The 16,861-nt window shown below is 48.5% G+C and overlaps 2 protein-coding genes across 10 annotated transcripts in view; both read right to left on the reverse strand.

The window, feature by feature from the left end:
• Nucleotides 1-90: 90 nt before the first annotated feature.
• On the reverse strand, nt 91-7,469 carry LOC128747785 (RNA polymerase II elongation factor ELL-like). 2 transcript variants are annotated; one of them, XM_053845943.1, is made up of 12 exons: nt 7,230-7,469; nt 5,418-5,462; nt 5,217-5,338; nt 4,184-4,344; nt 3,719-4,002; nt 3,411-3,535; nt 1,679-2,105; nt 1,549-1,612; nt 1,393-1,453; nt 977-1,148; nt 842-886; nt 91-760 (listed from the first exon to the last, which is right to left on the reverse strand). In XM_053845943.1, the coding sequence occupies exons 1-12, from the start codon at nt 7,425-7,427 to the stop codon at nt 644-646; spliced, it is 1,821 nt and encodes a 606-aa protein (XP_053701918.1). In that variant the 5' UTR covers nt 7,428-7,469; the 3' UTR covers nt 91-643. The 2 variants fall into 2 exon arrangements, with proteins under 2 accessions (XP_053701918.1, XP_053701917.1); XM_053845942.1 differs by having other exon boundaries at nt 94-760; nt 1,525-1,612.
• A 1,857-nt stretch (nt 7,470-9,326) lies between these two features.
• zgc:110158 (uncharacterized protein LOC553590 homolog) overlaps nt 9,327-16,861 on the reverse strand; it is a 31,882-nt gene continuing 24,347 nt past the window's right edge. Inside the window, exons 6-18 of one of the 8 annotated variants that reach the window (XM_053844574.1) lie at nt 16,085-16,168; nt 15,258-15,317; nt 15,114-15,180; nt 14,242-14,306; nt 14,108-14,169; nt 13,580-13,625; nt 13,348-13,383; nt 13,223-13,274; nt 12,796-12,866; nt 12,625-12,703; nt 12,515-12,543; nt 12,315-12,440; nt 9,327-11,231 (exon numbers count right to left, since the gene is read on the reverse strand). In XM_053844574.1, the coding sequence (XP_053700549.1) occupies nt 11,061-11,231; nt 12,315-12,440; nt 12,515-12,543; nt 12,625-12,703; nt 12,796-12,866; nt 13,223-13,274; nt 13,348-13,383; nt 13,580-13,625; nt 14,108-14,169; nt 14,242-14,306; nt 15,114-15,180; nt 15,258-15,317; nt 16,085-16,168 (948 nt within the window). In that variant the 3' untranslated portion in view covers nt 9,327-11,060. Of the gene's footprint in view, nt 11,436-12,314; nt 12,441-12,514; nt 12,544-12,624; nt 12,704-12,795; nt 12,867-13,219; nt 13,275-13,347; nt 13,384-13,579; nt 13,626-14,107; nt 14,170-14,241; nt 14,307-15,113; nt 15,181-15,257; nt 15,318-16,084; nt 16,169-16,861 lie in introns of all 8 variants that reach the window. The other 7 variants (XM_053844573.1, XM_053844575.1, XM_053844578.1 and 4 more) reach the window with 7 other exon arrangements.

A 16,861-nucleotide genomic window follows, 5' to 3' on the forward strand; every position in this document is an offset into this window, starting at 1 on the left:
GTTTAAAATGTATAGGGCTATTACAGCCTCTTCTGTTGACATGTAGGAAAACCTCCACAAACAGACCACACGTTTACTTGAAATTTTTATTTAATTTCCACATGCATCCTGCAAAGATCACAGCATGCAGTTACAAATGGGAAGCTGACCGTTTTGGTTGGTGTAGAAAGGCTTGTAAACTACCTTCAGGTTCTGACGATGTCCAACACAACACGAGTGAGCAGCACCAGACGTCGGTAAGAAAACATTACAGGTGAACAGGTGTCCACAACACTGAGCATGTCATAAGATGGCACACTAAAATCTCTGTTCTGCTGACGTGTCTGGTTATTTACAGCATGCAACTGACTCATGCGCCCACTGAGAACATAACACAGCCACAGACAGACGGACTTTTGGAAACACTGGCTGGAAATAGACAGTTTGGCTGTTTCAGATGAGCACCATTTCTTGACATCTGGGTTTGCAGCGCAGCTTCTTCAGTTGCTGTCTCGGTATCCTTGGCAAGGGCAGCGGAACTGCTGCCTTTTTTTGGGAAAATATCTTGTTTGATATAAAAATATGATATATAAATACCTTCTTCAGCGCAAACGCTGCCCTCGTCCCAGCGGCTTTGTCATTCCAATACTTATAAATGTGTGGGTCAGTTGGAGTGAGACAGCTGCTGCTGGTCATAGTCTGATATCAGCTTCTTGATGTGGGCCAGCTTTTTGTGAAGGTATTCACAGCGAGTCTTGTCCTGGTTATAGCTGGGGTTCGACTAGACAAACAAACAAAACCATGAATAACAACGTCAGATATGAAGGGACTGTCCACTGCGTAAGGTTGGACCGATGAATACCTTTTTTATGTAGCAGTAATGCTGAAGGATCTGATTCCGAACCGTCTGCAGAGACAGGAAACAGATTAATGCACCACAGTTACAGGTCAAACAATAATCCGGCCGCAGAAAAGCATCACCACATTGGCCTCCGACCTTGTATTTGTGTCGGTCTGGGTGCAGCTGTTTGAGCTGAGAGTCCAGCTCCATGAACTGTCGCGTCACACCGTCGATGTGGGCGTGCAGGTTTCGATACTCGCTGTACTCTTTGTTAAACTCCTGCTTGTAGCTCTGTCTCTGCTCCTGGTCTACGATCACTGTATATTTCCTGCGAGGAAGAAGAAACACACTAGCTTTAGCTTCAACAACAGCAACTGAATGGAGCCAACTCAGAGACTTTGCTATAACCGAGGTTCATTTGAGCAATAAGATGTTTGATCTCCTCATCCAGTGCTGGACACGGATCACCAGCCTTGTGGCATCACACATCCCTCGGTTGGTTCTCATCCAACTAACCAGTTGGGTTAACTAACCCACTTGACGTCGCAGTGATGATAAAAATCAAAACTCACAATAAATAATCCGCTGTTTCCTGGTCCGTTTGCGCTCCAGAGTCTCCTGTGACATCAGATTCTGCAAAGAAAGAAAAATGTTAGTCCTGAAAAGGAGAGTTTTCCGCTCTGATGCGAGGCGTCCCGACTCACTGGACAGGTCCAGGTGGGTCTCACCGCTCAGCTCCACAGTGCGGCGGCCTTTCCTCCGTTCTTTCCTGCTCTGCCCGCGATCTTTCTTCTTCAGATGAAATGAAGAAAATGTCAGTACTTGAGGGGCCCATCCGCACATCACCTGTGTCCTCACCCCATCTTTGTGTTTGCCCTTCTTCCTTTTGATTGTGTTCTTGCTCAGACGTGGCACGGTGGGAGGGGAAGGAGCCTGGGTGGAGTCGTGCGGCCGCTGGTCTGCGGGCTCCTCCGTGTTTAAGCACTTGGCTCCCTCCTGCTGAAGGTTGGCGGCCGACAGCGAGTCAAAGAGCTGCCTGGAGTCCAGCGAGTATTTCTCTTCTCCCGTCCCTGGAGCCGCAGATGGCCTCAGCTTTGACTCATCGCAGGCTGTTTTGCGTGAGAAGTGGGATATTCTGGGCTTCTTGTTCCCCGGAGGCTCAGGGTTTCCCTCCTGGATGGAGTGTTTGTGCCGGCGTGCCGGGGAGGAGTTGGGGGTGTCTCGGAGAGGGCTGACCTGGGCCTCCGGGACCGTGAGGAGGTTCTGGTGAGGCTGGAAGAGTCTCCTGGAAGACATTGTAACTGTGATCATCATTATTTTACATTTTTACTTTGTTTTCTTGTTTGTTTATCATTCATATTTAGCATTTAAGTTTACAAAAAGTCATTTGATTTAGTTGCGTGAGTTCTCGCTGGACAGCACAGATGACAAGGCACCACTAGCATTTCCGAGCTACACTGCTGTCAAGTCGAGTGTTTTTCCAAAGCAAAGGTCCAGGTAACAAGACCAGACCAAGGAGAGACTTTTGTAGATTCCCTCAAGTAGCATGCATCCAATGAAGTATTTGTCCAAAGTCTCAAACTTGTCACATACTGCGTATGTAACCGTTTGCGGTGTAATTGAGTTGTTTGTGTTGCCTTTTCTGTTTAGTTTTCACTGTGAATTTGGAGAATAAGCTTCAAATAAATCAGCTGCTGGAAAACTACTTGTGTCTGCGTTTACGACGAGGGAGTTACAGACATCACCTGACTCAGTCACAGATACAGACGAAAATAAATTGAAAAAAAACCCTGCCTGAATGTTTATTCCTGACTCAGAACACCGGCTGCTTCAATTCAAGAGAGCCATGCTCAGTTAAGAGGCTGAAGCTGAAACATATTGATGCCTTGAGTTGAAAAGAAGAGGATGCTCGGTCACCAGACAGGAAACCACTGCAGGTGTCACTATGTCCCACACAGGCCGTCCCCAAAACATCGCACATCATTTCATCACCAAGTCACTTCCTTAAAATTTGTTGGCTTTTTTATTCTTCTGTCTTCAGGAGCAGAAATGTCGGCTACTGCAGCCGAGAAGTTCAGTGAACTGAAGCCCGAACTCAAGTCATATCTGAACAGGTAGCATGACTTCAGTGGCCAGGCCTCCGAGGCTCAGAAGAAGAGGCCAAAGTGAAGAGCGAGCCTGGAAACCTGGATCCAGCTGGGACAACACCGGACCAAGACAAGCCCCTCCTGACCATGGAGTTGCTCCAATTCATTTTTGTTTATCAACCCCAAAAGATGAAGACTCTTTCTCACCAGTGAGACACATCACATTTTATTATCTCAAGAGCGTAAAATAAAACCAGGACGTCCGACTTCAGCCAGTTAGGACTGCACTGCTGCAGCTACCTGCATATTTTGGGGCGTCACACTTGCCCATACTTGGCCATGAATCTCTCCTTCCTTCAGGGTGCGCCACATTACTGTGTTAGAACGCTTCACAGTCAGGAGGGGATTTTCAAAGCGACATGTTGGGACGCGTTTCACTCTGGCGAGCGATCAATACGGTGTTCTTCAATCGGCCCTGCACTGTGAGCGCGACCCTGACTTACCGGACGAGAATTCTCTTCAGCAACTGCTGGTCGCCGGAGGAGTAGCCTGGCCAGTCCTTGTGCAGATCCTTATACACGCCGTCCTTCAGCAGGTAACTGCTGTCCCGAGCACTCAGCTGGCCGACCTGTTGACAGAAGCCTGGTGTTATTCTGGATCCTTTAAGATAGAGGGGGTGAGCGAGCAGCTGGTGTGGCACAAAAAACATGAAGAAAACCAAGGCCGGAGTGTTTCTGAGAGCCATGGCAGGATGGCAGCTGGAATCCTAACTCACATCAGAGGCAAGCAGCTTCACTCACAGCCGCCTCACCTCAGTCAGAACCGAGTCCAGCAGCGTCTTGTCCGCAGCCGTGAGTCCGTCTCTCTGCAGCCTGAGGATGAGCTCCGGCTTCTTGTAGGGCCTGAGGGCCAGCAGGTGAGTGACTCGGTCCCTGAGCGGACGCTCCTGCACGTCGCTGCTACGCCTCTTCAACGCGCTGATGCTCCTCTTGCTCTTGGACTGGCTGCTGTTGGCGAGGCTCGGCTGAGAGGGTGGGCGGGGTTTGGCGAGCCGTGCCAGGGCCGGCGCTGGGGCTCGGACCGTCACCCTCTTACCTGGCAGGACAAAGACAAGAGCAGAAGCTGCGGTCGGAGGGTGAACGACAGCGAAAATAGGCACTTCATCTTCAGGTGTTGCTATGGTAACCAGCGAAGCCTCGCAGGTGTGTCTCAGTCATGAACCCACAAGGACCAACATTAGCTCACATGTCAGCACCTGCTTCGCCGGCGGTCTTACCCTGATGGCGCCCCCTGTGTTTGATGACAATAGCGCCGCGGCTGCGTGTTTCCTCCTCAGCCTGAGCCATGCTCTGCAGAGCCTTGTCGTACGAGTCGTCCGTGGCTTTGACGATCATCTTCTTCTGAATCACCCCGAGACATGACAGCTGCTCTGCACCGCTGAGGAGGAGGAGGAGGAGGAGGAGGAGGGGAGGAAGAGTACAGCGACGTTACTGAAGAGATCCAAATCTTCCCCTCAGATGACTGTCGGCAGCAGCTTCATCGACTGGAGGGTGTGTCTGTATAACCGACTCACAAGAAAACCATGAAGATGGGTGAACCGAGGCAGCTCGTGTAGGTCAAGGGAGGTCATGGTGCAACCCGATGACTGAATACAAATCTGGTGTTAAGAAGTTATTTGACCAAAGGCTCAATTCTTAATGAAGTTTAGGGCTGAAAACTACTGATTCTTTTGATGGTCGACTAGTCACAGACCGGATGTGACTTGAGCGGGCGGACGAACACGCCGACATGTGACTGCAGTGTTGCAAAGAGTAGCTAACAATGGAAAGAAAACGTGCCTAAAAGGTTGTAGACACCTTTGTCTTGTCAGATGCTTTGAAACTCGACAGAGTGATATGTGTCCTTTGATGTGTGAAATGATCGCATCCTTTTTTTGGGCCAGAAGATCGATCGCATCAGGTTTAATTCAAAGAGGGAAATCGCACGCGGCGAAACTATAGCAGTCAAGGACGGACATCGAAACATGTCACTGTCAGGAGCACTGTCCAGCAGCCGCTTCCCTTCTCTGTAGTTTCGAGGGGATTCTTGGTGAACACGGCAGTGAGACGGCAGTGATGTGCAGCTGACCCAGTTCGAGGTGACCTTTACCGCAGGACAGGAAGAGAGTTTCCTGGCAGAGTTCGAGGCCGCCGCATCAGATCCTCATTAAGACTCACAACATAAAACGTGAGTCATAATGGTGTTGACATTCACTGCGCAGCGAGAGTCACTTCCCAGCAGCGCACTGTTTACCCCAGACAGTCCTTTACCTTGTGCTCAGCTGCTGAATGCAGTCGAAGCTGGCGTGTGGATTGTCGGGGGCGATGTTTGTCACCCCGAAAGTGAAAGTCCTGACGTCACCGTGATCACTGGAGCAAGGGATGGTGATTCTCTGTCGCACAAGAGGAGTGTCACAACTCAGCGTCCGGAAGCAACATGCTGGAAACAGCAGCAGCAGCAGCAGAACTCACCCCCTGGTTTCCACTGAAGCAGATGGAGGGATGAGAAGACCAGCCCTGGAGGAGAGAGCACAGCTCAGTGCACTGTTGCTAGACAAACCCTGGTTTCACTCACCAGCGCTAACAGGTTTGGTTGTGTGATTCAGCGGATTTATGACACAATTTTACAAGAACAACTGGCAACATAATGGAAATAAAGCTTCCACAGAGGCCACAGGATTATTTTTTTTAAAAGGGGTTGGAGCTTCACTTGTGGACGAGCGTGACCTGCTGTGACCTGGTCCACTGGTGAGCAGGTCGGACTAGCTTGGCGCGGACACACTAGCAGCTAAATTAGGAAACATGACTGCTGCTTGTTGCTGTGCGTGTGGTAGCTGCTTCCTGTCTGGTTCACCAGGATGTGAGCGTAACAGTGTGGTTGACACCAGTCAGATGAAACAGCTGATGTCAAGAGACCGTCGAAGCGCTTTACGGGGAACTGCTGAGGAAGTTACGATCGCTTCACGTCGCCAGACCTGCTGCCATCGGGTCGCGATGTTAAGACACCTGAACAGAGCGGCGCCACTGCAGATGTAGCAGGAGGATGGAGCTGAGAAAACAGTCCCTCACAAACATGTGGGGTTTCTAAACAACAGACCTGAACATGGTTTCTTCTAAGAACATGTCTCACTGGGATCAGCCCTCTGCAGGCTCCACTGAAGCTCTTCACCACATCAACATCAGTCCAGTTCCAGCTGGACGAGATGCTTTGTCTCCTCATTTGGCTTCTGACGGGAACATAAGCCACTGAGCTGTTTACTAGTCACATCAGGAGCAGCGATTCAAAGTTCTAACCTCATACTCGACGCCCGCGTCCGTGTAAAACTGACTTTCACCTAAAGCATCAGAGAGGCTGGGGTTATACATTTAAATCCAGACCTATAAAAGCAGATGTAACCTGCCAGGATCTAGCACCATGATGAAAGCAAGCAGCAAACAAACAACTCCGTCACGGTGTGAAACGTTACGCGACTGACACGATGGACTTGTGATGCTCCAGTCCTGAAATTCAGTTTTATAACAGCTCCACGCCTCAACATCAGCCTCGCTTATTTACTGCTCAGCACATCTGCCACTCACTTAAGTTCATTTAACCAGTATTATTATTACCATTACCATATTATTATTGGAGTCCACATGCACAAACATTCCTGCTTCTTTTTGCATTGCAGGCAGGTAACATTTTTTAGACAGTCGGACAGTAAATAACTGTTCCACCAGTCATCCTCTCATCGTCCACATGAGACGTTTGAGTCTAATTTTCCCGCAAAAGAAAGCAGCAGTGTCTCCAGTCACCACTGCGGGGCGAACCCTTCCCCATCACTCGCGAAACAAGTCCTACAATAACCACCTCCTCGCCACAATCTGGAGCACTCGGACCCCCCGCTGCGTCCACCGTCTCCTCTCATCCCGATGACGTCTGGTCTCGACCCTCATCACACCAGTTCTACCGATGGAAGTAGAAACCGAGAGCCACCTTTTTACCCCGACACACTGAGGTGGCCCCATAATAAACAGCTGAAGTGTGACACTGTGGACTAAACGTCCCTGGGAACTTGGGCCGTTGTCAGCCAGCGCTTGGACATTAATACCTCCCGATGATCGCTACATTTAGAAGCACTCCGGGAGACATTTCCGCATTGTATTATGCAACCAGTGTTTCCCTTTCTCCGCGTAAAGCCACAACAATTGGAGGGAAATAAAGGTCCAGAACACCGGAGCTTCCGAGGACATATATATATAGATAGATAGATATGTATCAAGGACAGAGGAGTGAGGACGCACCTTTGTGTTTTGGTGGGCGCTCAGGGCTCTCGCCGCGCTGTCAGTGAGTTTGACGTGATACACGGACACATTGTGGCTCAGTTTCCCGCTGGACAGACCGTAGGAGCGGCTCTCCTCCAGCACCGACATCCCGCCGCGAACCCGCCGCGGCCAGGCCGAACCCAAAGCGCCAGCAGCCGGGGAAAAAGCTCCGATCATCGGAGAGAGTCCGCTTCCCTTGTAGCTGCTCCACCGCCGCGCGCTATTCTGGAGACTACTACGTTACGTCACCGCGGCTGAAGGCGTCCGATTGGTCGAGGCACGTAAATAAATCAGGACGTATTGCGCGGCGTCACAGGCCAGTGCCCCGCCCCTCCACTTCCGGTCACGGTCGGATTCACGCGAACACGCGCTGCCGACTGATGACACTCTGACGCAACACGCGAGAAATGTTTACAAAACGCGCAGCACTACATGGGTTACATTTAGTGTTACAAACATGCAAATATACAACATGAAGGGGGACTCATATCAAAATAATTATAATAATTTCTCCTTTAACATGAATGACAGTTTGCTTTCTTCAAACATAATGAGTATGATTATAATGTGAATTACAATGTGCACATTGAGGGAGGCTGATGTTTACATCTGGCTTCACTCACAGAGAGTTTCTCTCTGGTTCCCTTCCTCCTCTTTTCCCCTGCTGCATCCACCTCTGACCTTCGTTTCTCCACTCTGACCCGCAAACCTCTACATCACTGTATCAGACGTGAATAAGTCATCTAATAAAAAGCAGTTTTGGGTGACATTTCTGCCAGTATAATCGCTGGAGGGATGAGTCTGGATGGAAACCTGAGCCCCATCTGTGAACTTCTTCAACTGCCTTAGGTGAAGGAGACTTGATGGAGCCGCAAACTCAGGATGGGGCTCTGCCAGACTCACCTGTGGCTCACCTGAGCGGGAAAACATAAGCTGCAGCTGGAGAGAACTGTAAAGTTGGGAATGCCGAAACGTCATGAGGTAGTTTATTTGTTAACGTTTGAAGGTGATTTTGTGAGTGTTATTGTGGAGATTAAGCGAGGAGAAAAACGTACTCACCTGAAGTGGATGGACACAAACAGAATCATGGCCATCGCACATCCTTCTCACAGCTGGCTCAGAGGAGCCAGTGAGTCTCGCGGGCCACATGCCGGTGACCTCTGGCCCATGCTGACGATAGGTCAACGGTGACACAAGCCAGGCAGAAACTATATACCTCAGGCAGGACGTCAGCATGTGTGTTGATAAATGAATAGGCATTCTTTCATAACAAATATAGCACAGCTCCATCGCGGGGATGACGTAGACGAACCGAGTTCATTCGGACACGCGCTGTGCATCACATGCAATGCAAGTACATACTTTCACCACGCGGTGTCGCCTTTGCAAACCAAAAGTCAAATGTGATGGACAATGAAACAGGATCGGAAATTCTTTAAAGGTATTAGAAACCACAGCATCTTCAGTCTTGCTCCAAACTCACGTCTCCCTGACGGACACTGTGGATTGATAAGGATCTTAAATTACTGACGAAATCTACTGGAAAAAAACATGACATGCCCCGCAAGAACCATCGGTTCTCGATCGCTATTCCTCGCAGGTGTCCTGGAGGTGCCCCTCACACCCTGCCCCACTTCACACCCTCCCACCTGAGACGGTGGTCGCACCTGAGCTTCATCTCTTTCTTTTACGTGGGTCACTTAACTCACTGGCGCCCTCTAGTGGTCTTTCCACCTCCCTTTTATTTAACTTTACATTACACTGCTGTCATTTTTAATTTATTGAGACTTCAGGGTTAAAGATTTTGTTTCAAAGATTTGTAGTAAATATTAACCTAAAAAGGAACACAAATCTGGATGAGCAAATCACACTATATCAAAATATTTTCCCTTTAAAACACGATAAAACTGAGCATCATTTGCTTCAGGTTTCTGCGAATTTTATTTTAGATTTTTTTTCCCCACGAACCGATATTTGCATTGCTTCTGCTCATGTGCTCAGCGGAGGATGTAAGGAAGGAGTATAGCGGATGCATTGTAGAGCGCCCTCTACAGGCAGAGTGCAGGAAGGCACCAGTTCATGGCAAAAGGAGTGAAGTCATTTTATTTGTTTTCATATGTATCTACAACAAGGGGGGACACAGGCAAAAAAGACTGACAACATGATGGAAATAAAAAAAAATCATTTATCAATGCAATTTTCCCACCGTTTTTTTTCCAAATAGCATTTCTAAAGAAACTTTACAATATAAAGAAACGTACGAAGAAGGAACCTCTTTATTTTACTACACGAGACATTTAGATTCGGAAACTAGCCTAACATGAGATACAAAGCAACTGACTGACTGCCTCATATTCAATACTGCTCTGTCATCCAGACGGGTCAGATGAGGAACCGAAATTTGGTTAAACCCCTCCCACATTCCTCTGTCGCCCTCCCGCGCCCCTCAATGTTACAGTATTTTACATCAGCACGATAGAAATACAGAAAAGGTGGTGACGGCGTTTCTTACAGGACAGAACCATCGGGAGAGGTTCCACTGCGCTCCAGACCACAGTGCTCCCCAGACCAGGGCGGGAGAGCGTCTTCCTGCCCCATTTAAATAGAATTTTAAAAAATCCTTCATAGTAAAGTCTCTGGTCCCGTGGGTCTGGATGGAGAGCCGGGCGTTCAGGTTCAGTGTCGGAGGCTCCGTGGAGAAGCGGTTCAATTTCTCTTGTAAAAGATTAAAAACATATTTCATGTAAGACGCGGCGAGCTCCGCAGTGAATCATCGACCAGCCGCTCTGGTTCTTCTCGGAGCAGAGACGCAGCAGCTCCGGCTCGACTGAGTGACTTGAAATATCAAAACATGTCAATGATATCAAAATGCATTGTACAGTATTTACAAAAATAAAGGGTTAAAAAAAGATGGAGGATTGTATAAAAATCAGAGGGGAAGTTCCGTGGGTGGGGAAAGGATGCACCGTCGACCGGACCGGTTCTGACCCGACCTGCTGTCCCCCCCCCTCCCCCCGTGTTAAGCTTAAAGTCTAGGTTCGACATGTGAACTCAAACAAAGTACATCACAGTGAGTGGAGGTCTGACCACATGTAGGAGCGACAGGAGTGTGGGGGTCAGTAGAGCGGCTGGACACTGGTGACCTGCATCATAACACAGTTGCTACCATCGTTCTGCAAACATCAGGCTAAACACTCCAACATGTTTCATAAGACAAATCAAAAGTACATAAATAAATACAGCTGTGCATTTCTCTGCATGAAGAGACTGTTTCTGAGTTGAAAAAAAAAAGACAAAAAAAGGCGAGTGAGTACCAAGCGGGAGAACACCAGCAGGGGGCGCTGACGTGAGGCGCTATATTACCGAGAGCTACAAACAGGTGGGAAACTCCAGAGAAAACCCCCTGAAGTTTGACGTTTCAAATGGACCGAGGTCAGAAACTTGGACTACAGTGACGTGCGCGTCTGTATGAGGCAGAAATATTACTCCAAACTCCTGAATATTAAATTAGCATCGGCTCTGTGAGTCTCCAGAAATGTGCCGAGAAAACTTAAAATGACGGAGCAATATAATTAATAACAATAATACAATAATAAAAATGATACAATACATACACAAAAAATGAAAAGAAGATCGTCCAATGAGCATCACAACACTGTGTTACATTGTACACAGAGAGAGCGCGGCGTCTCTGCTGGATCCAGGGGGGCCAAACCTCAGCCAATGTCTGAGGAGCTTTCCAGTCCGCTGATGAGACAGAGAGAGAGCTGAGGGGTCAGTCTGCGGTGCCGCTGTGCTCTCTTCCCTTGCTCACTGTCTGGACCCCGACAGGAAGCCGGGGAGGCCGGCGTCAGCGGAAGAGAAGAGGCTCTTCCGGTTGCTCTGTAACTGCTTCCTGTTCAGACTGCCGGCCATCTTGCACACCCCGGGAGCGCCCGTCTTTATGAGAGTCCCAGCATGCTCGAGGGCGGTCCCGGCAGGCTGCGCGGCCGCAGTGACCGGGAGGAGTGGGGAAAGGTCGAGGCGTGTGTGAGAGTGTGGGGGGCGGGTGGTCCAGTCCGGGGTGGGGTCAGAAGTGAGGGGGGAAAAAAAAACAAAAAAAAACAAAGGAGGGATACAAAAACAAGAGGAAAAATAAAGAAATAAAAAATAAAATCACACACTCATCGTCATGTTGGGAGAATACTGAAAAGAGAGAGAAGGGGGAAAGGGAAGGAAGGCAGAGATGAGTGGAGGTGTAACATTAGATCACCAGGGGGCGCTCTGACCCCGACCTGCTGAGTCGGCAGAAGCCAGGACCAGAATCCGAAACTCTATTGAACATTCCTGTGACGGAAGTTTCTCCAATGAGTTTGAAGTCCTGGGCGACTCTCAGGCTCCAGGGTGAGAGCACATCACAGTTCTGAACACCAAAACACATCATCTACTCATGTAACTGTCACTGCAGCCATCACTGGTGTGGAGGGTGGGGAGTGGATTAGTGAGCAGTTTAATGCAAGCAGAACTCAAACGTCTGACTTTTGGTTGGTGCCGACAAACTCCAGAAGAAGCCTGATCTTATTTGGTCCGAAACAATCCATTAAGGATGTTGTTATTGGAAATATAAAGCTTGTGCCACAGCACGACCAGATCTGATCCTAGTTAAGGATCAAACCTGACTGAGACCCAACACGAGCATTGGCAGCCTTTCATCAGCTCATTTTAAGACTATTTTATCTGGAAAACGTCTCACTGAACAGGGAGACACATTACACAGCAATTTAAGGATGTACACAGTAACGTTTGTCTCAAAATCACAAAGCCCCATCACAAGTAAAGGTGCCACCTAGAGGCCTATGAAACTGGAACCTTGCTCACAACAGGGATCAAATTTCCTCCCCTCGTTCGTGAGTCAGGTTTCTTCTATCGCGTCACTGATCTGTTCTGGCACATTTGTCTGAATGTTAGTTTGCAGTTTTTGGTGGGCGTGGCCAGCACGATTCTCCAAACCTCTGCTTGCATTCCTCCACTGACATGTCGGGACGTCAGGGGCAACTGTTAGGGTTCACCAGACGGAATACTCACACTTTCACTTTGGAATGGGTTCAAGAAATTCCCGCCCATTTCGCCGTCGTCCCTCGGCGTTCCAGGAGGGTTGTTCATGCCCCCCATGTTGTTCGGGGAGCTCTGTAGGGAAGGTGGAGAGACAAACTGATGAGTGTTTTAACGTTGTATTGAGACGCTCTGGTGAAGCAAACGTCCCGAGGAGATGCTCAGGTGCTCACCTTTGGCAGCCCGTCCATGTCTCCGGACCCTGCGGAGGCGGAAGGAGCGTCAGTACAACCAAGAATCACACCGGTCTCACATGAGAACATGAACGTCTGTTTCTAGTCACCTAGTGATCCGTTCATGTGGTGCGGCTCCATTGCTCCCATCGCTCCCATCGGCCCGTCGGGCCCTGGACCCATAGGGAACTGCAACACCAACATGTTTTTGTTAATAAAACACTCACGCTTGAGTCAAGTCTGTGCCCTGCACAGGACCTGCAGCCGCGTTCGAGACTCACATTAGGTCTGTTGCCTCCAGGTCCGATTGGGTTCATCATCGTGTAGATGTTTTCACTAGAGTTGGTTGAATCTGGGGAAAAAAGTAAGAAAGTGAATAGATGGAAAAATGACAAAAACCTGAACTGTTCAACTTCAACATCAAACAGGGATGATAGATATAACTGCCCTACATATTCACATCGACAAAACAGCAACTGCTGGACATTTGTCATTCAGTTTTAATGGCTCACTATAAGTGCAACATCCAGGTGTTTCCAGCTGGTCTGAGCAGCCTATTGGTGTCTCTCACAGCACGGCTCAGAGTGTTTCAACCAACACTCCCTACCAGCCTTCTAACTAAAATAAGAATGGTTTTGTTGTTTTTCAATGAGGAGCCAGGGCTCCACCTATAACACAAGCAGGGTAAGAGTTGAAGTAACGCACCACCTGGGCTGGGCATGATGGGTGTTCCTGGAGGTCCGCCTCCCCCCGGGGGACCCTGGAGGATGAAGCAGTAATGCAAAGTTGATTGAAGTCTGTGCACGGACGCAAGGGCGTTGCGGGTAACTTACCACATAGTTTCCTGGAGATGAGGAGGAGTAGGCTATCTGCAGACACAGAACGTCGCAGGCATTAAAGGACACATGCTGCAGAATCAGTTAGGTTGCATACCAAAATCTGCTGGTATGGTTTCATGAGCTTAAAGTGAGAAACATTGGGAGACAATTCTGCTGACAGTCACAGGAACTATAGGATGATTTTCCTCACCAGAGACGCACCATCTCATGTTAGCTTCAGACTTACCGAGTTAGCATTGGGTCCCGGCCACGGTCCTCTGCCGCCTGGGCCCCTGAAGAGACACGAGGAAGAGGTTTGATGAGAGGAATCAATAGAAAACAATCCATCTATCCCACAACACATCCATCGTATGCCCTCCTCCAGTTGGAGAGATCCAGACCACCTGGGTCGGCAAGAGTCCCAGAGGCATGCAAGACACCAGAACCACAGCTCTCTGCACACGACAGCACTCGATTCTCTCGCATCTCCACAGTGATGGAACCTTATTGAGACGCGTATGTCTCAGGTGACTTGAGGCAGTGACCAGCGGTGAGGGGGGGACATCAATGCTCCTTCATCAGCATCTACACCACGACCGAAGAACAATCTATCTACTGATCTCAAGCTTGACCCGTTCCTCACTGGTGAAGAAGTCACAAGACCATGACTCTCTAACCCCTTCACCTCAGGCTGGAACTCCAAGGCAGCAACAGTCATAAGAACAACGTGACTTTTTCAAAGATGAACAGTCACTCTGGAAGTGAGTTAGCTTACATGTTCATTCCCGGCATCGGTCCCCCCATCGAGTTGGGCGGAGGTCTCATGCCACCATAATTCTGTCAGAGGAAAAAAGCCCACGTTAACAACTGTCAAGTGAATTGAACATTTCAAGTGTGACTGAGACTCACCTGGGGGCCCATGGCCATGCCTCTTGGGGGGTTCATTCTCATCGGACCGCCCATATTTGGATGTCCTGTGGAGAAAACAAGGAGATCCCTAAAGTCAGTCTACAAGACAAGACCAGCTCACTCAAATCCACATAAGTCCAGCCCCACAGAAGCAAGAGTTAAGTCCTGCCGCAGACATTATCAGCCATAATCCCATTAGTTAGAACCCCCTGGACCCCTCCTGCCTCCAAAATGAGTACAAGGACGAACCATCATGCAATAAGAGACACATTATTCTCAGGTAGGTACTTTTCCAGCTGAGACAATAATCTCACATCTTACTTGATGTTTAACTAAACTCTGAAGAGGTCCTGAAAAGCACAGTAAAATCAATGGCTTCATAAAACATGAATGAATAATGTGTTTTGTTTAAATGAATATATATTTATCTCTATCTATCCATAAAACAATGCTTGTAATCTCAGTTTTATTATCTTAACATTTAAAAGAAGGTTGTGAGGCAAGGCCTGATACCTTAATCCACTCATGTTCAGAGATACCATCTGAAATGGAAGTTTAAAAAGCAAGCTAAATATGGAGCATAATATTCAAAGAAACCATCACTTAAACCACAGTATGAAATCACAAGCAATTTGGCGACGCATCACACCACCTTCCTGCAATAATAACTAATGATTAACACCAAGGTTAAAGCCAATAAAATGTGACCACTTCTTCTGAGGCCACCTCATGATGAGACACGCCCTGATATCAGGTTCATCCACTACTGGCACGAGGTTTGGATTCCATAAAAGCATCCATCAGAGGGATTCAGTGCATCCTTTTCACCTTTCCCCATCAGTGTGAGTGGAGTAGTTAAAGACTGGAATTACCTTGTGGTCTTGTAGGGTCCAGGCTGTTTGGCAGGAGCGGCTGTGACCCTGGAATCCCCCCAGGAGGCTGAGAAATGGAGCGGCTTCATTAGAGGAGCGGCGAAAGAGAGAAACTCAGATGGAAAATGTGTCAGTAAACTGTACCTGATTTGGCATTCGGAGCGAGGGGCGTGGCCCACCTGGATACCGCGGTGACATGAAAGGCTGCAGAGAGGATGGAAGGAGGGGAAGAGAGTTGACATTTTCATTATTGATACGACTCGGAGCACTCAGCCGGAGGTAGCGGTGAGGACACGCAGATGAACACGGCGGTTGGAGGATGGATGACAACACACATGGAGATGGCTGAAAACGGAGGCCAGCCAAACTAAACCCGCGGCCAGATGTTCATTTATTGCGGCACTCTTGTGCGACTGTGCGGGCGTCTTGCTGCGGTGTAAGCTGACTCAGTCTGTGGCGCAGCTGGACACGTGTCCAGCCAACAGTCTAGAAGCGTCCAGGAAGCCTGTCCTCGCTCTCGCACACACAAGAAACCAGAAACCACAAGAATGAGAAGCAGGCCGCTGCAGTTAATAGCGGAAGGCTAACTTTTCCTCCGCCGAGGCATCTGTTGCTACTGTTCTCAACGCGTTTTTCAACCTCAACATTGTTGAGAATTCGGAGCGTCCTGACTGGTGACAGACCAGAGTGGCGATCCTGTTTAATTTATAAGCTGCTCGAGGACGTAGGTAGAAAGAAGAGGTGTGTTTGTGAGTGCAACCCCCACAAGATGCTCCAGGGGAGGGGCAGGAGGGTAAATTATTCATCCCTCACAGGGACCACCGATTCAGGGTCTTACAGAAGGGGAGCTTGCTAGAAACGAATTAGGGCTGGAGGGTCGAACAGAGAGACAAATAAGAGGAGTGTGTGAGCGTGTGAGCGGGGGGGTTAAAGAGGATGGAGGGGTTTGAGAGAAGGTGCCAGAGTCTTACCTGCCCGTGAGGTCCCATCATGGGGTTGCTGGGGTTGTGTGGGGGGGGCTGTGCATGGGGGGACTGCTGTGAGCCGGGTGGTCCCTTTAAGAAAGAAGAGCGATATCAGAGAGGAGAGGGGCCATTTTTGTACACCATGAGAGCCAATCCGATTAAGAGGAGAATGAGAGACGGTGTTTTGATACAAGCTCAGATTGATGCCAGGAAAAGTAACCTAGAGCCCACAGAGTGTCTGAGTACTAGGTCCAAGCCATCAGATATATAAGAGTTGATCTTTAGGAGTCTCTGAAAGTGGCCACCTGCGGTCCCTTGATCGCATTCATGTGCCCCTATAAAGCTAATCGAGACTATCACATGTTCAAATCACAATTGAAAGTTATTTGGTTTGGGGCAGTGGTTTCACTTTTGTCCTTCTGTTCACTGGTCCTAGTTGTCATGCCTCAAAATAAACAGACAGGAAATGCCAAAATATATTTTGAAATACATGCAATACGCCTTCACATCATATTTACATTTTAATCCATACATTTATTTTTTTGTGATTTAGATTCTAATTTAAACAAAACATAGATAAATTTAATGACAATAGAATCAAATGGCTTTGGATTGTCTCTTTAACTTAGTGTAATTACACTTACTTGACTCTTATGATCACTGTAGCCAAAATGTTGAATTGAGTTTAAATGTTACTTACTTTGCAGAGACAAACAGTTCAGTGAGAGCACTACGTTAATTAACCTTACTGTGTTACAGACAGTTCACGAGAAATAAGCTCTT

The sequence above is a fragment of the Synchiropus splendidus genome, chromosome 16 (genome assembly GCF_027744825.2).
Source record: "Synchiropus splendidus isolate RoL2022-P1 chromosome 16, RoL_Sspl_1.0, whole genome shotgun sequence".
In the NCBI taxonomy this organism is placed as follows: Eukaryota; Metazoa; Chordata; class Actinopteri; order Syngnathiformes; family Callionymidae; genus Synchiropus; species Synchiropus splendidus.